At 26.8% G+C, this 19,604-nt stretch overlaps 2 protein-coding genes across 5 annotated transcripts in view; one reads left to right on the top strand and one right to left on the bottom strand.

Annotated features, from left to right (window-relative positions):
• The window catches only part of LOC127284262 (neuropeptide CCHamide-1 receptor-like), a 66,893-nt gene that overhangs the window by 11,674 nt on the left and 35,615 nt on the right, over positions 1-19,604 (bottom strand). For 2 of the 4 annotated variants that reach the window (XM_051309626.1, XM_051309625.1), the window contains one exon: positions 7-805. In XM_051309626.1, the coding sequence (XP_051165583.1) occupies positions 7-273 (267 nt within the window). In that variant the 5' untranslated portion in view covers positions 274-805. Of the gene's footprint in view, positions 1-6; positions 806-2,193; positions 2,435-19,604 lie in introns of those variants that run through there. The other 2 variants (XM_051309627.1, XM_051309624.1) reach the window with 2 other exon arrangements.
• Positions 10,680-17,720, top strand: LOC127284209 (uncharacterized). Its single transcript, XM_051309534.1, has 7 exons — positions 10,680-10,802; positions 15,819-16,007; positions 16,108-16,146; positions 16,347-16,508; positions 16,584-16,622; positions 16,865-17,026; positions 17,116-17,720. Exons 1-7 carry the CDS (start codon positions 10,754-10,756, stop codon positions 17,718-17,720), a joined length of 1,245 nt encoding a protein of 414 aa, XP_051165491.1. The 5' UTR covers positions 10,680-10,753.

Below are 19,604 nucleotides of genomic sequence, written 5' to 3'. Positions count from 1 at the left end.
ATTTACCAAAAGATCTCCAAGTGCCAATGAAAGAACATAAGTATTGGGAACATTTCTCATGTTAGCATGACGTAAAATTGTGAGAACTAAAACACCATTTCCAGTAACTCCAACGATGAGTATAAATAAAAAGACAAATGGCAAAATATATGTTTCTGGCCTGTCACTATAGGGCAAATAGGGCTCATCTGTACAATTACTCTCTTCAATGGAGCAATTAACACTCATTGTGATCGATGATTCACTCGTTATGTTCATCATCATCATAATCATTATTTTTTTTTTACCCCCCTGTTTGTGTGTTCACTTTTATTATTTGTCCATTTTTTTCATCACTTTTTTTTTTTTTTTTTTTTTTTTTTTTTTTATCTTTTCGTCCACACTTTTCAGGTTGTTTCCATAACTGAAGTTTTTTATTTTTTTCTTCTTTTTTTTTTATTACATTTAATATCCTCTGTTTCTACTGAATTTCCATCGGCTTTTATGTCATTTAACAATTTTCACTCTTCAATATATATGTCACTTTTCATGAAAAATTCGATTATTTGCATTTAATATAATAAAAAATGAAATGAAGATAATTTTTTAAAAAGGAAAAAAAAAATTTGGCTTTTTTTTTCTTGAAATTGTGTAAATTAACTTTGATTTTTTTTTTTTATTGTTTTATTATTGTAATTAAATTTTTAGTTGAATTTAAATCAGAGCACGTGCATCAGGATAGAGTACTTTACCAACTGATGATGAAAATACACACATATATATATACAACTGTTTGCAAATTCATAGCTATTTCCGTGGCTGCAACCTGTAAACAAAATAAACAAATTTTCATGAAAATAGAATCAACATTTTTTCTTGATTATTTATTTAACAAATATATATATAATGCCATTTCCTGATAAGTTTTCTTTTCGACGAATTCGCGTGTATTTAAGATCTATTTATTCTTCAAGTACCAATTGTTTTTCAACATTCATTTGAATTCTATTAAAAATGAAAATTATTGCAAATGTTATCTGTTAAAAAATATTTTATTTTTAAAATAAATTCAGAAAAAAAATCATTCATTTCAAAATTAATTTTTTTTTTAATTAAAAAAATTTTTAAAGTAAAAAATTGTTATTATTAAAAAATTTTATTATAAAATTAAATTTAGGAAAAAAATTTTGATCAGAAAAATTAATTTTTTATTGTTTTTTAAATAGCAGTTCATATTATAAATATCATTGTTATTTTTTTTTTTGTAATTTTCTTGAAAACTGTGCTTTTCATAAGTAAATAAAATAGATGATTAAAAGTTATATAAGCTTTATGCAAACTCAATGCTCGCGTTTATATTTCATATACATATCGTATTTTCCATTTTATACTTTCTATATTCTTTGATTTTATATATATTCAATATAAATTATTTATTTATTTATTTATCAACGGGCAAATAAATTATATATAAAAAAAATAATAATTTTGAAAATATTTGATGTATTTTTTTGTTTTAATAATAAATAATAATAAATTTAAAAATATGGTTTAATTATATTTTTATTTATATAAAAATTGTTAATAATAGAAAATTTCTATAAATAAAAAAAAAAAAAAAAAACTTCTGTTTTCATTTGTTGACACTAGTTTGCATTTATATTTTATAGAAACCTCACAGGTTAATTTTTATTTTATTGCACATTAAATCACACACTACTATTGATGCCGGAACGATGCCAGCTTGGCTCTCGTGCCAACTTGACGTTGTTTGAATTATAATGAAAAATACATTTCCGGTATTGTTCACATATAATAAATTTAACAAATTTTACGCAAAAGTCCATTATCAAATGTCATTTCCATAGTATTATTTCATTATTGTAAAAACATTAACACTATATGTATATTAAATTGCTTTTTTTTTTCCTTTTTTTGCTCGAAAATACAACTCTGCCTGAAAATTTAATATATATATTTTTTTTTATAATATTATTTTTATACTCGAAACCTAACCGAAAGGACTGCACTAAAGTACCTTGCATATATATACAGTAATATTTTTTTACAAGTTGATCAAATTCCAAGAAAAATATGATCTGATAAAAGCAACTTTGTCAAAATTTAAATATTTTTTTGAAAAATTCTTACTGCAAAAAAAATTAAGAATAAAATGAAATAAAAAAAAATATATTTTTACATTTTTCTAATTACCTTAGAGAATAAAAATCAGGATTAAATTTTCTAATTTTAAAATCATATAATTACACTTTATATTGACACTGGATTGTGATATACCACCAGACACAGAATTTGTAAAAGCATCACACAAAAAAAAAATATCCCTTTGATCTTAAATTAATGTAGAAAATACTATTTTACACTTTAATTAACATCTGTTTAATTAAAAGAAAAAAATTCGGTTTGAATGAAATTTTTTTTTTTTTTTTTTTTTTTGATTTTGATTTTGTTAAATAAACTATGAACTCTTTGTGTGGTAATCTAAGTGAACGTAACTAACAGTACCCGCACATTTAGTTTACCAGTGCCGCAATGATAAATTTTTTCTCCTGTACTCATGTTTATTAAACAAAAAAAAATTTTAAATACATTTTCCCTCACAAAGGAATAATAAGTATCAAGTAATTGAAAAATTGTGATTTACCACAAAGGGAACAATTTTTTAATATCTTCTAATTTATCACCAATTTTTGGAAAAAAAACAATACAATTTTAAATTAAATAATTCTTTTATAATTTTCATTTGTTTCTAAAAAAAGAATGCAATTTACTATTTACTTTTTAACGTTTTTAATAAAAAAAAAAAATTAAAATTGTACGAAATGAATATTACAATTAACAAAATTTTTCTCACTGCGATTTTTTTTTTTATTATTAAACAAAGGAAAAATATTATAATTTTTGTATTTCTACCTTATATGGTTTTGCTTCTTATATTTCAATATTTCATAACAAGTTTTTTGAAGCTTTAATTTACTTTCAACTTTCTACAAAAGTCTTCTGATTTCATTTGTCAATCTCGTTCTATATTTTATTCAGGAAACAAAAACGCAGTTTCAAACTTTATATTCCAATCAAACTTTTGGTCTAGTTTTTTTTTTTTCGCGCATTCATTGCAATTTAAAACAGTTGGTTTTCACATATTTTTCAAAAAGCTCGAAAATAACAAAGCAATGACATTAAACATGAATTTGTTTTTTTTTTTTTTCAAAAGAAAAGAAAAAACTTTTAGAAAATTGAGATTTCAAATAATTTTTAATCAATAACAAAGATTTTATTCGAGGTCAATATTCTAAATACAATTCCGTCAAGTCATTCTTCAATCCATTTAAATGGAATGATTTGCAAAGAAATGAGAAAAATTAAAAGAAAAAAAAAAAAAAACAAAAAGAAAAACATGAAGGGAGAAACTATTTGACCCAATGACAATTTTTTTTTTCTAATTATATTAATACAATACTTAATTATGATTTGCAATTTCATTTTCCTAAGTTTTTTCCAATTGAATATTTCCGAAAATAATAATAATAATTCTTCATAATTTTCCTTAAAAAAAAATTAAATCTATTAATTTTTTTCTAATTTTCAAATAATTTTTTATATATTTATATACAATTTATATTTAAAAGAATTTTAATCAGAATTTTCATTCAATGGAATTTTTTCTTTTTTATAAATTATTCAAATTTTTAAATAACATAAATTCCAATTCAACGAATTAGTAATTTGTCCGAATATTCATTTTTGTCCGAAATAACAAAAATGACCGAACAAATAATTGACAGAACTAGATTTCGGTGGAATTATTAAAAATTCATCAATCACAATTTTCTTGATATAATTTTTGATTTGTCAATTTTTTTTTTTTGAAAATATTGTGCCAATAAAAATCTTTTTGTCGATTGTTTATTCGGTTACTTTTTTTAATTCCGGACAAATTAAAATTCGTACAATAAAAAATTCGTACAAATAAAAAGTTCGGCGTCATAAAAATTCGTACAAATAAAAATTCGGACAAATAAAAATACGTACAAATAAAAATTCGGACAAATAAAATTTCGGCGTCTTAAAAATTTGTACAAATAAAAATTCGAACAAATGAAAATTCGGGCAAATTCAAATTCGGCGTCTTAAAAATTCGGAAAAAATAAAATTCGGCGCCTTAAAAATTTGGACAAATAAAAATTCGGCGTCTTAAAAATTCTATATCAATTCGAAATTCGGACAAATTAAAATTCGGCGTCTTAAAAATTCGGAAAAAATAAAATTCGGCGCCTTAAAAATTCGGACAAATAAAAATTCGGCGTCTTAAAAATTCTATATCAATTCGAAATTCGGACACATTAAAAATTCGGCGTCTTAAAAATTCGGAAAAAATAAAATTCGGCGCCTTAAAAATTCGGACAAATAAAAATTCGGCGTCTTAAAAATTCTATATCAATTCGAAATTCGGACAAATTAAAATTCGGCGTTATAAAAATTCTATCAATTCAAAATTTGTACAAATAAAAATTCGGCGTCTTAAAAATTCTATATCAATTCAAAATTCGGCGCCTTAAAAATTTGGATAAATTAAAATTCGGCGTTTTAAAAATTCTATCAATTAAAAATTTGTACAAATAAAAATTCGGTGTCTTAAAAATTCTATCAATTTAAAATTCGGTGCTTTAAAAATTCGGACAAATTAAAATTCGGCGCTTTAAAAATTCGGACAAATTAAAATTCGGCGCTTTAAAAATTCGGACAAATAAAAATTCGGACAAATAAAAATTCGGACAAATAAAATTTCGGCGTCTTAAAAATTTGTACAAATAAAAATTCGAACAAATGAAAATTCGGGCAAATTCAAATTCGGCGTCTTAAAAATTCGGAAAAAATAAAATTCGGCGCCTTAAAAATTTGGACAAATAAAAATTCGGCGTCTTAAAAATTCTATATCAATTCGAAATTCGGACAAATTAAAATTCGGCGTCTTAAAAATTCGGAAAAAATAAAATTCGGCGCCTTAAAAATTCGGACAAATAAAAATTCGGCGTCTTAAAAATTCTATATCAATTCGAAATTCGGACACATTAAAAATTCGGCGTCTTAAAAATTCGGAAAAAATAAAATTCGGCGCCTTAAAAATTCGGACAAATAAAAATTCGGCGTCTTAAAAATTCTATATCAATTCGAAATTCGGACAAATTAAAATTCGGCGTTATAAAAATTCTATCAATTCAAAATTTGTACAAATAAAAATTCGGCGTCTTAAAAATTCTATATCAATTCAAAATTCGGCGCCTTAAAAATTTGGATAAATTAAAATTCGGCGTTTTAAAAATTCTATCAATTAAAAATTTGTACAAATAAAAATTCGGTGTCTTAAAAATTCTATCAATTTAAAATTCGGTGCTTTAAAAATTCGGACAAATTAAAATTCGGCGCTTTAAAAATTCGGACAAATTAAAATTCGGCGCTTTAAAAATTCGGACAAATAAAAATTCGGACAAATAAAAATTCGGGCAAATGAAAATTCGGCGTCTTAAAAATTCGTAGAATTAAAAATTGGTACAAATAAAAATTTGGACAAATAAAAATTCGGACAAATAAAAATTCGTACAAATAAAAAGTAGTACAATTAAAAATTCGTACAAATAAAAATTCGGACAAATGAAAATTCGGCGTCTTAAAAATTCGTTCAATTAAAAAATTGTACAAATAAAAATTCGAAAAAATAAAAATTCGGCGTCTTAAAAATTCGGACAAATTAAAATGCGAAAAAACTGGAATTTCTGTCATTTTAAAAATTCGAATTCAATCATTCGATTCAATGAGAATTCTGTTAAATTAAAAATTCGATTACATTAAAATTCTTTTAAATAAAAAAAATCATGTAAATTAACTGATTTGTAAAATAAAAATTCAGCCAAACAATAATTAAAATAATTCAATTAAATTTTAATTTGAAAATTGTAATTAATGATTATTTTGGGGATAATCATGCTCCCCATTAATTCTAATCTAATTTTAATCTAATTAATTCTAATTATTTCTAATCTAATTTTTTTTTTTTATTTTTAAATGTCAAAAATAAAAAAAAACTACATATCTAAATAAATTCTTTCACAAATGGAAGATTGTTCCTTTATAGTTAGTTTATGATTGGTACAGTCATTCTTAATCGGATTTTATAAAGTTACTGCCGCAAAGTAGATAATTTGTTGAGTCTTTTTCTACTTTGCCTCATAAATAGTAGTCACAGACTTTTGTAAAAAAAAAAAAAAAATAAAGACATAAGAGAACAAAAGAAAAAAAAATTAAGAAAATTTTTTCAAATAAATTAATTATTTATAAAGGAATTAATTTTTCTTTCTCAAATATTCAATTTGATCTTTTTATTATACTTTTAGAAATTTTATAATTGGGCATTATATTAATATTCAATATATAAACCATAGTATATAAGTGTAAATATTGATTATCGATTTAAATTATGTGGTTGGATATTATATACATTATACTTTGAATCCAATGAAGTTATATATATATATATATATATCGATGAAAGATTGGTCCCTTGACGCTTTAGAGTAAAACTAGAATATTGTAAATTGCTTTCGGTCATTTTATATAAACTTATTTCATTGTTTAACAGATTTCCTATAAGTTACGAATTAGTTTCAGTTAAAATCACGTCACACGCTTTACGAATTTGAATACAACACCGGTAGGAAAATTAATTTTCATTATAACTCATTTAAAAAGTTAGTCAACCATTTAATGAGCATTGTACAATATAAATTTATTTTGATGTTTATATAGAATGTTCAAATTCTAACTGAAAATAAGTTTCTTAAATTAAAACTACAATAAATTCATATTCAAAAATTCAATGTTTGTTCAATGTAAAAATATTACGAAAAAATTGTTCTCAAAAATATTCAAAAATTATTATTATTATATCATTTAAATTTAATTTTGATTTATTTATAAAAAAAAAAAAAAAAAAAATTAAAGAAATTACTTTCTATTTTTCTGATAATTATTAATTAATGTATAATTATATCTTGTAATTAAGGTATAATTATGGTAATTAAGTACAAAAAGAAAAAATACCAATTATTTTATAAGCAAAGACTTTGTGAATATTTAATGCTCTATGTACTTTGAATGATATCTCAGTAATATGTTGTTAATTTCTGATCTGAAACAACATCAAGGTGTATTCAAATTCTGATTTGCATAGGATTGCTTCAAATTCTCAGAGATCTATATTTCGAATTTAGTTTGGGATCAACTGAAATTGTACAGTTGACACTTTGAAATGAAGATTGAAGTAATTTGGTTTTATTTATTATATTATAATATATTTTTAATCAACAAAATAAAACAGAGATATATAATTTTTATTTTATTTTATTTTTTTTTTGAAATTTTCGAATATAGACACACTGAAAATTTTTTTTTTTTTTTATTTGTTTCAAACAATCGATTTTATTTGATTACACAATACACGGTTTTGGACACGAGCAACGAAGACCTGTTTCTAAAGTAAATTTTAACGCTGAATTCGAATCAACAGTCCGTTTTTTTTACTACACGTCAGGTTTTTGAGATAAGTGCAATTTTATATTTTTGATGCTTTTAACAAAATTTTTATTGTTAATTAAACTATATTACTTATAAAAAAAATTCGGACAAATAAAAATTCGGGCAAATGAAAATTCGGCGTCTTAAAAATTTGTACAAATAAAAATTCGTACAATTAAAAATTTGTACAAATAAAAATTCGGACAAATGAAAATTCGTACAATTAAAAATTTGTACAAATAAAAATTCAGACAAATAAAAATTCGGACAAATAAAAATTCGGACAAATAAAAATTCGGGCAAATGAAAATTCGTACAATTAAAAATTTGTACAAATAAAAATTCGGACAAATAAAAATTCGGGCAAATGAAAATTCGGCGTCTTAAAAATTTGTACAAATAAAAATTCGTACAATTAAAAATTTGTACAAATAAAAATTCGGACAAATGAAAATTCGTACAATTAAAAATTTGTACAAATAAAAATTCGGACAAATAAAAATTCGGACAAATAAAAATTCGGACAAATAAAAATTCGGGCAAATGAAAATTCGGCGTCTTAAAAATTTGTACAAATAAAAATTCGTACAATTAAAAATTTGTACAAATAAAAATTCGGGCAAATGAAAATTCGTACAATTAAAAATTTGTACAAATAAAAATTCGGACAAATGAAAATTCGCCGTCTTAAAAATTCGTACAAATAAAAAGTCGTACAATTAAAAACTTAAAAACTTATAAAAAAAAGTCAGAAATTTGTTCAAGCTTTCTGGTATCGCTGATTACAAATATGAATTCAGATTTTTAAAATTCAAAATGGCGGATTTAATATGGCGGAAAGAAATTTAAAAATTGATCGGATTTGCTTGAAACACGTATAACTTAGGGGTTTTTCAAGTCGCTGATGACGAATCTGACATTAGATTTTTAAAGTTTTAAATCAAGGATCCAATTTAACGGATGAAAAAATTAAAAATTAATTGGACTTGCTTGAAACTTGTTACTTTAGGGGGGTTTTTTGAGGTTGCTGATTACGAATTTGACATCACATTTTTAAACGAATTTTAAGCAAATACGAGCAATTTTTAAATTTTTTCCTCCATATTGGATCCGCCATTTTGAATTTTTGAAATCTGATGGCAAATTCGTAATCAGCGACCACAAAAACCTCCCGAGTAACAAGTTTCAAGCAAATCCAACTAATTTTTATTTCTGTCATTCGCCATATTGGATCCGCCATTTTGAATTTTAAAAATCTGATATCATATTCGTAACCAGCGAATTTTTTCCGACATTTTGGATCCGCCATTTTGAATTTTGACGTGATACGAAAAATCTAATAAAGGATTCGAATTTAGCATAAAAAAATACGTTAAGAAACGCTCTTGCCTTTCTGGGTCCAAAAGTTGACCCGAATCTGTAAATCTGTGTTATTATCAAATAAATAATTATTTGAGTCAAATAATTTATATATATATATATATATATATTCAACTGTAGTTGAAGCAATAATTTCTATATATTTGAAACAAATACCATTTAATTGACTCAATTATAATAATTAATTAAAAATATTTATTTGATAATTATTATCAAATAAATATTTTTAATTAATTATTATAATTGAGTCAATTAAATGGTATATTTTGAAAATAAATTTTTTTTTTTTAAATATATTTATAATTTTATCATTAAAAAGTATTTCAATATTATTATTCAAAAATTAAAAAATATATATATATAACTTATTTATGTAAATGAGAAAGTAAACATTACGATTCTATTCAATCATATTAAATCACATATGTTTTGCACACAAAATACGTATAATATTCATTTATGATATTAATAATTTATAAACATTGAGCAATGTTAATATAAACTGTTTGTATATATATATTTAGAATTAAAAAATAGATTTTGTTGCAAAAAAAAAAAAAAAAAAACGATAAAATATGTATTCACAATTTTTTTTCCTTTGTAAAACTTTGTAAAAAGAATTTTTAATGACAGCTGCGGGAAATATTTGATAAATGAAGGAAATAAACAAGAAAAAAAACGAACTTATATTACAGAAAGAATTGAACTGATTATTGATGATTCTTGAGTGTATTTTACGTAGTTTCGCAAGAAAGATTTATGAAGTTTCCAACTTTTAGATGGGTAGAAATTTCTCAGTAGCAAAATGCTAAATATAAAAAAAAAATGAAAATTTCAGAACATGTCATCAATTTATATATATATATATTATAAAATTTTTTTAGACTTTATTTTATTTTAGAAACTTCTCTAAAATAAATATAATGCAATAAGTATTGAAGAATTTTAGAATTTAAAAATTATATTTCATCAAAATATTTAATTTTCATGAAATTAACTAATTACATACCCAGAGAAAAGATATATATATATATATTTGTCTTACACCCAGAGAAATGATTTATTTGAACCAAATAAAATATATTTGAGTTAAATAAACGTATATTTGTCTCAGAGCCTACTAACTTATTTATTTGGCGTAAATAAAAATTTTATTTGTCAGAAATAAATTTTTCTTTGGCTCAAATAAATTTTTTATTTCAATGAAATGAAATATATTTGCAACAAATAAATGAGTTAGTAGGCTCGGAGACAAATATACCATTTTTCTGAGTGTAGAACCAAATATATTTTTATTTGTTTCAAATAAATTTTATTCGATTTAAATAAAAATTTTATTTACTATGACAATTAAAAATTTTTATTTGTTTCAAATAAATTTTATTTGATTTAAATAAAAAATTTTATTTAAAAATGACAATTTAAAAATTTTTATTTACACCAAATAAATGGGCTGAGACAAATATATATACGTTTATTTAATTCAAATATATATATTTTATTTTTATATCAAATAAAACATTACTATGAGAGTGTAAGATTATATACGATATATTTATTATTATTTATTGACGTCATTAATAAAGAATTAATTAATTACTATATTACGATATTGATGAATGCCAGTGAATACCCTGATAAAATATTAAAATCTTTTTTCTCATGTTAATTGTGTTATTAATAATTCATAAAATATTTATTTAAAAAAAAGAAAGAAAAAAAATTGTTCGGTACATGAGAAGTGATATATTAACGGTCTTGTATCATTTTATTTTAATACAAGAAACAAAAAATTTTCATAATGAAGTTTTTTATTAGTCATCTTTTATTTTTATTTACATTCTTCTTTGGTAAATTAAAAAAATTATTTATCAATTTTGTTGAAGAACGAATATTTTATATTTCGCGCCTTGTACGATTAAAAGGACACGTGACTATTTTTTGAACGCCACCTATATAGTGTACACTTTCACACAACAACACAATACAAGTAATTTTCGTTTCGACGCCATTAGTTCGCTCTTGTCTTATATTCATTTTTAACTTATAATAAATATTAAATCTTGTTCTCAAATCAACTGTGTTATTTTACTCGATCCACCTTAATCTCAACAGGTTATGGGCCCAGGACGGGAAATAGTAAAATCGCAGGAAAAGTAAAACTTATACGCGGAGTTCGTGTGACGCGTCTGTTGTGTTGAAGTCGGCGTCATTTCTCGAAACGTGGAATCTCGCGATTGAAAATGGCATCACAAAGTGTTCGAATCGAAGTTTTGTGTAAAAATAATTATGACACGTGGAAAATTCAAATGGAAGCGATCTTAATAAAAAACGATTCCTGGGGTTACGTGAGTGGGGAAAAAGTCAGACCCACAATCGTTGACGGGAACGCGGAATCCGTGGCAGCAGCAGGAGCTTGGGATAATGAAGATAGAAAAGCAAGATCGGACATCATCTTAGCAATCAAACCGTCGGAATTGAAGCAAATAAAAGGTTGCAACACCTCGCAGAAGTGTGGCAAAAGTTAAAGTCAATTTACCAGTCGACCGGGCCAGCACGAAAAGCGACGTTGCTTAAGATGCTTACATTATTGAAAATGACAGACGACGGTGACGTGCACGATCATTTGCAAAAATTCTTCGATATCATTGACAAGCTAAGCGAAATGGATATAGATATAAACAAAGATCTCCTGACCGTAATGTTACTTTATAGTTTGCCCGTTAAATTTGAAAATTTTCGCTGCGCGATCGAGTCGCGTGACGAGTTGCCGAGCCCCGAAACATTACGCGTGAAAATAGTAGAGGAATATGAAGCGAGAAAGAACGGAGTTCAATACAATGTCTCTGACGCGATGTTCGCGAAAAGGAAGTTCTTTAAATCTCGTAATACAATTCGAAAAGACGATAATAAAAAACGTGACAGTGAACAAAAAAGTGAACCCTTTAAATTTAGATGTCACCGGTGTCGTAAGCTCGGTCATAAAGCGATTGACTGTAATGAATCGAAAGGAAATAAAAGCAACGCAAACACAGTGTATGACGAATGTTTATTAGTTAGTGCAGAAAACATGAATTGTTCGGAAACGTACGAGACGGACAAATCGCGAAGCAGTGAATTATGGTGTCTTGATAGTGGCTGCACGACGCACATGGGAAACAGTGATGCGAATTTTATAACCGAACTTCAACCTTGTGCCGGCAGTGTCAAATTAGCCAGTGAAAAATCCACTACTCCAATTGAAGGAAAAGGATCTGTGGCTATTAGTACAGACGTCAACGGTCATGTGAAAAACATAAGTGTCAGTAACGTGCTACGTGTTCCTCAATTGCGCACAAACTTGTTATCCGTAGGAAAGCTCACAGATAGAAATTGTGTAGTGATTTTCGACAAACAAGAGGCTAAAATAATCAATGAAAAAGGCGACACAATACTCGCTGCTGATCGAAAGGAAGGCTTATACTACATACGTGAAGTGAACAATGAACTTAATTCAAATGTTGTGATCGACGAAAACGTTAAGGACAATGCAATGGAAGAGTGGCATGTGAAAATGGGACACTTGAACGTTCGCGATCTCATCGACAGTGACCGGAAAGGAAATGTGCGTGGTATGAATCTCGGAAATACACGAAATAGTTTCAACTGCAGAATATGTCTCAGTGAAAAAATGACACGAGCGCCTTTTCCAAAGTCATCAGAGAGAAGTTCGAAATTACTGGAAATCATCCACACCGACGTATGTGGCCCGATACGCGTGGAATCAGTTGGCAAAGCCAGGTATATCGCGACGTTTATCGACGATTACTCTCGTTGGTGCGTGATACGTCTCTTGAAAAGAAAGGACGAAGTACTTTCCGCTTTCAAGGACTTCAAGCCGCAGCTGAAAATAAACACGGATGCAGGATACAATTTGTTCAGTCAGACAATGGAACAGAGTACATAAACTCTGCATTCGACGAGTACCTGAAAGAAAATGGCATCGGTAGAAGGTTAACCGTCACCTATACACCTCAAAGAATGGAGTTGCGGAGAGGCGAAACCGGATTCTGATGGATATGACGAGATGTCTCCTCAAGCAATCATCTCTTCCCCCAGCGTTTTGGGCGAAGCTGTTAATACTTCGAATTATATTCGAAACCGTTGTCCTCCAGAAGTCTCGGTGGTATGACCGCTTTCGAAAAATGGATGGGAAAAGCTCCGGACGTAAGCGAATTTCAAGTATTTGGATCGGAAGTTTTCACCTTGAATAGATTGCCGACAAAAGGTAAACTGGACTCACGCTCAAAAACGGAATATTTGTCGGTTATTCGATGAATCCAAAGGCTATCGGGTATGGATACAGTGAACATCGAATTGATATCACCAGGGATGTGAAGTTCATCGGACTACCAAAGAAATCGCCGGAACCAGAAGATCGAAACGAATTTAACAACGACAATAGTGCAAAACTCGAACTGATTTTATCACCTAGAAATAGAATGATCACGAACGTCGAGAGGAAAACGAAGCTATGGTCGAATCGGACGACGATCGGTATGACGTGGAAGAAGAGTTGAGCGACGAGTCAAACGATCAAGAAGAGAGTGAACAGAACGAAGGCGAGGGTGCTCACAATGACAATCAGCGCAGAGGCCCTGGTAGACCTCAGAAGGTCAAAACTGGTCAGAGGGGGAGACCCAGAAAGAAGTACAACATGCTAAATTGTTCAAATTCAATTGAGGAGATTGTGTCTCTCGCCGAAATACCGCTGGAACAGGCTATTCGAGGACCAGACGCTGAAGATTGGAGCAACGCAATAACATCGGAAATCAAATCTTTGTCAAGAACGACACCTGGATTATCATCGACAGACCGAGTGATAAAGCTGTAATAGGTAGTCGAATGATATTAGGAATAAATATAAAGAAGATGGAAGTTTGGATCGAAGGAAGGCAAGGGTTGTAGCAAGAGGATTTGCTCAAAGACCCGGAATAGACTTGACGAAACATTTTCCCCCGTGGCACGACTCAGCTCCATCAGATGCATAACGGCAATAGCAGCGGAACATGGCATGACGATTAAACAATTCGACATCACAACTGCTTATTTAAATGGTACCCTTGACGAGGAGGTACTCATGGAAGTACCAAAGTACACCATTCAAGCTCTGGAAGAAATCACCGCCACCGAAAGTCTCGACTCTGATATCGGAAGGAAAGCAAAGAAAATGCTGATCGATCTTCAATCAGGGGACAAAGTGTGCTTGCTGAAAAGGGCACTCTACGGTCTACGACAAGCTGGACGTTGTTGGAACGTTAGAATCGACAAAGAATTAATAAAATTCGGTGCAAAAAGATCTTCTCACGATCCGTGTGTGTACTACGAAGGAAAAGGAAAAGATTTGCTGATAATTTCAATTTATGTCGACGATTTCCTCGTCGCCTCTCGGAACAAAAACAATATCACAAGATTCGGAAATTATCTATCGAAGATCTTTGATGTTAAGGACCTTGGAACGGTTAAAACACTGCCTGGGAATGGAGTTCATTATGAAAGAAGATGGAATTCAGATCAGCCAAACTGGATACATCAATGATGTCCTCACTCGTTTTGGGATGTCGGACTCCAAACCGGTATCAACACCACTGGACCCTGGAGTAAAACTGGAAAATCGAAGGATCCTGATCATGAAGAAAGCTCACACCCGTATCGTGAACTTATGGGAGCATTGATGTATCTGGCTATGTGTACTCGTCCCGACATCGCACATGCGACCAGTTACCTTAGCCAATTCAATAATTGCCACGATGTGAGCCATTGGGTGGCCGCAAAACGCGTACTCCGTTATCTGCAAGGAACAAAAAATGTGGGTCTACATTTTCATCGATCCGGAGAATCACTGAAAGGATTTGTAGACGCCGATTGGGCAAATTGCCCAAATGACAGAAAGTCCTATACGGTTTTTCGTTCATTCTCGGAGGATCCAGTGTCTCATGGGAATCCAGGAAGCAGAGGACTGTGGCCCTCTCATCGACTGAGGCCGAGTATATGGCCTTAGCCGAAGCCGGAAAAGAAGCAACACATTTGAAACGTTTCCTTGATGAACTAGGATTCGCAAAGACGAAAAAAATAATAATTTTCTGTGACAACAATGGTGCCCGTAAATTAGCTGAAACCCGATATTCCATAATAGGAGTAAGCACATTGACGTTCGCCACCATTATATACGCGAGATTCTAAGAAGAGGAGAAATTACAATCGAGTATCTACCAACGGAGGACATGGCTGCCGACGTTTTGACGAAAGGTCTACAGAAGCAGAAACATATGAAGTGTATCGACCGCCTCGGTCTAGTGAAATTTACAGTGTAATGATTAAAAGTGTCCCTTAATCGAGGGGGAGTGTTGAAGAACGAATATTTTATATTTCGCGCCTTGTACGATTAAAAGGACACGTGACTATTTTTTGAACGCCACCTATATAGTGTACACTTTCACACAACAACACAACAATACAAGTATTTTCGTTTCGACGCATTAGTTCGCTCTTGTCTTATATTCATTTTTAACTTATAATAAATATTAAATCTTGTTCTCAAATCAACTGTGTTATTTTACTCGATCCACCTTAATCTCAACAAATTTACTGTGTTAGAAATTAAGAAAAATTTTTTATTTTATTTTTTTGAATGTTATTAATTATTAATTTGATTAATTATTAATTTTATTAATTTTTAATTTTATTAATTTTTAATTTTATTAATTTTTAATTTTATTAATTTTTAATTTTATTAATTTTTAATTTTATTAATTTTTAATTTTATTAATTATTAATTTTAGTAATTTTTTTAATTGAAATAAATTTTAAATATTTTGTTTTCCAAGGGGTTTGGAGTTCGCCAAAGGCAGAATTATGTCTACTTGATTTTGACGAAGGTCCAGATGATAATTATACTCTTTCTTATTGGTTCAATAAAACTGCAGAACAATGTGAAAGATTTTGGTACGGTGGAAGTGGCGGAAATGACAACAGATTTGAAACATTAAATGATTGCATAAAAAATTGTGATATTGGTAAGTAAATAAAAAAAAAAAAAAAAATTATCTTTCAAGTTCAGTAAAAATAATTTAACTAATTTTTGTTTTTTTTTTAATAAATTATTGTTTCTTATAGAAGAGGAAGAAATATTACCTGGATTATTATCAAAAGAAGGTAAGTTTTTTTTTTTATTTAAAAACAATTATGATTTCTTTTTAATTAAAAATTTTTTTTTTAAATTTCAATATTTTTATTATAAATATCTATTTGAATTATTATATAATATTTATTTATTTTTTACTACTTTTTTATTTTTATTTTTAATTATATTTACTAATGAATAATAATAAAAATTCATAAAAATATGTTTAAAGTATGTTTATTAAAATGGGATTCTGGTCGTTATGAGAATTGGACGTTACAATTTGCATATGATAAAGAACAAGAAGAATGCATAGAATTTCAATATGGAGGAAGAGGTGGTAACGCCAATAGATTTAAAAATTATGAAGATTGTATAGACCTCTGTGAACCAAGTGAGTGGGGATTTTTTTTAAATTTTTTAACTTCAATTCAAAAATAAAAATTAAACCAAAATTTTTATGTTTAAGTGAACGAAAGTTTGGTTCTTGAATCACATACTAAGGAAGGTAATTAAAATTAAACACGAAAAATAAGTATTAATTAATTAATAATAATACCCTTAATTATTATTATTTATTTATTTACTATTAATTAATAAAAAAAAATTAATAATAATTATTAATTTATTTACTATTAATTAATAAAAAAAATTAATAATAATTATTAATTTATTTACTATTAATTAATAAAAAAAAAAATTAATAATAATTATTAATTTTTGACAAAAAAAAAATTTTTTTTCACAAAGATTGTTTCCTGGATATTGATAATGGTGGACAGGACAATTGGAAGGAATATTATGGTTTTGTTAAAACAGAAAATAAATGTGTACCATTTTTTTATGGAGGAAGTGACGGTAATGGTAACAGATTTAATACAGAAAAAGAATGCAGATGGTTCTGTAAACGAGGTGAATAAAATAATTTTACAATAGAAAATTATTTCTTCATAAAAAAACAAAAAAAAACAGAAGACTAACAAATTTTAATTACTAATTAGTTACAGTAACAATGGAACATGAAGAAGAATTGAAGAATATGCTTTACAATTCCCTTAGCTTTTATCTTGGACTTGAAGATTATATTTGTCCTAAAGAATCATGTCTTGATATTCAAAATCACGTGAGATATATTGTTCATTCTTATTTATTTGATCGTATTTATGATGTTTCTAATGATGTTTTAATGAAAATTTCATGTGAAATTGATTCAATTATAAATGAAAATAATTTAATAAACAAAAAATTTGATATAAAAAAAATTGTAAATAATGTCACAAATGGAATTATGAAAATAATTGCAAATTGTAATAGATTTGGAAAATTTGTCAATGAACAAGAATATCCTATTTTATTTAAATTATTATTGGAAAAAATTAATTCAATTGATGATTTTACATCGTTAATTGAATTAAAGGATCAATTTATGAAAATTATTTTAAATAATATTCAACCTATTGAACAAACTATTGAGAATAAAATATCTAATGATATTGACGAAATAATGAAACAATATCATCAATTAACATGGTCAATTTTCAAATTTACAATTGCTCATGATGTTCATTATTATGTTAACAAGGCTCTTGAGAAAAATAAAAATTAATTATTATATTATTTAAAATTAACTTTCTTTTTATTAAAAAAAAAAAAATAAATGAAACTTTATTTTGAAATGTATTTTATTGTTAATTTTATCATGATTTTTCTTTAGATGATAAGAATTGAATCAATTTAAAATAATTTTATTTGCAAATAGATTGTGATAAAACAATCTTTATTTGATTTTATAAAAAACCTTTGCGAGGTTCTATTGAATTTCAGTATATTCTAATAAAAAAATTTAACTTCGAGAGAATAGAAATTTTCGAATTTTTTCGTAAATTATAAAAAAAGGCGCTAAATAATAAATGTTAAAAAATAGTTATTAAAATTATTTTAAATTTCATAAAAGTATAAATGAATTTTTAGAAAATTTTTTTTCTAAAATAAAAATGATGTTAAAATAAACGAAATGTGTAAAAAGTGCCTCAATTAAAATTTCTTTTACGGTAAAAAAATATTTATATACCTTATATTTTGTGTCTTTTTTTTAAATTCTGAAAAGTTGTTGCATGATACATAATTGAATCTACAAACGTGTACAATATCTGTATATATACATCGTGTGTGCGGTTTTCTCACTCTCTGTGAGCGTGAGTCCTTTAGAAAATGCGAAAGTGGAAGTTATTTAGAGAACAAAATAAAAAAATAAAAAAAAAAAACAGTCTACTCCTGTCAGACCGAAAGGTTTATTAACTTAAAAGGCTAACAAGTAATCCTTACCAGTATAAAGATGAATGCATGAAACCTGCTTTTCACATAAACTGCTATTTTCTTTACTTAAAAATATATTCCCTTAATTGCGCCATAGTCAATTAACAAATCAACTTTGAATTTTAATTTTTTTTTTAAATTTTAAATTTTTTTGCCAGAAAAAATTTTATAAAAAAAAATGGTAAGGAAAATAATTTAAAACATATATAATAAAGAGAAAATTCGTATAAAGCAAGTTAACATTAGTTTCTTTTCAAGTTATTTCTTTTTTTTCTCAATATAAAAGACACTTATTTGTGTTTCTCACGTAATGTTTGTAATAACACCTAAAAACTTTTGAAGAGTTGTTAAGGCCATGTGGGAGAAAACCACGTGACCTAGTACAGGAAAAAGTGGTTTGCAACTTTCGAATTTTCTCTTAAGAAAATTAATATTTTGGGATGAAACTTGTATGGAATGATAGAGGAGGGTCTATAGAATTCCGCTGTGCTCCCCAAAATAAAAAATTTTGCATAAAATTATTTAAAAACAATTATAAAAAGTCGCGTTTATTAAAGTGAGTGATAGCTAATGTTGCAGTGACAGGGTAACCTCTGAACAAACAATACAAATACAGGTAAGTGTGTGATTATATAACAAAAAGTAAAAGAATAAGACAAAATTTATAAATAAGAATTTTATAATTATTATTATTATAAACAAATTTTTTTGTTATTTATAAACTTTTACAATTCTAAACCAAAAAAGGTGCAGATTTTTTCTAATTTTGCAATTTACTGATCTCTTAAAAATGGATAAATAAGAATTAGGCAATTTGATTAACAATAATTGTTATAAACAAATTATTGTTATTATTTATAAACTTTTACAATTTTACACCAAAAGAAGTGCAGATTTTTTCTAATTTTGCAATTTACTGATCTCTGAAAAATGGATAAATAAGAATTAGGCAATTTGATTAACAATAATTGTTATAAACAAATTATTATTATTATTTATAAACTTTTACAATTTTACACCAAAAGAAGTGCAGATTTTTTCTAATTTTGCAATTTACTGATCTCTGAAAAATGGATAAATAAGAATTAGGCAATTTGATTAACAATAATTGTTATAAACAAATTATTGTTATTATTTATAAACTTTTACAATTTTACACCAAAAGAAGTGCAGA

Source organism: Leptopilina boulardi, unplaced genomic scaffold (assembly GCF_019393585.1).
Source record: "Leptopilina boulardi isolate dan_hultmark-lab unplaced genomic scaffold, ZJU_Lbou_2.1 LbouV2_32, whole genome shotgun sequence".
NCBI classification, from domain to species: Eukaryota; Metazoa; Arthropoda; class Insecta; order Hymenoptera; family Figitidae; genus Leptopilina; species Leptopilina boulardi.
The sequence above is the reverse complement of the archived record's forward strand: the minus strand, read 5'-3'. Positions and strand labels throughout refer to the sequence as shown.

Coding starts and splice junctions, on each gene's coding strand:
- LOC127284209 (XM_051309534.1), top strand. CDS start 10,754: ATGAAGTTTTTTATTAGTCATCTTTTATTTTTATTTACATTCTTCTTT. Junction 10,803..15,818: donor TTTATTTACATTCTTCTTTG/GTAAATTAAAAA, acceptor TTGTTTTCCAAG/GGGTTTGGAGTTCGCCAAAG. Junction 16,623..16,864: donor TGAATCACATACTAAGGAAG/GTAATTAAAATT, acceptor TTTTTCACAAAG/ATTGTTTCCTGGATATTGAT.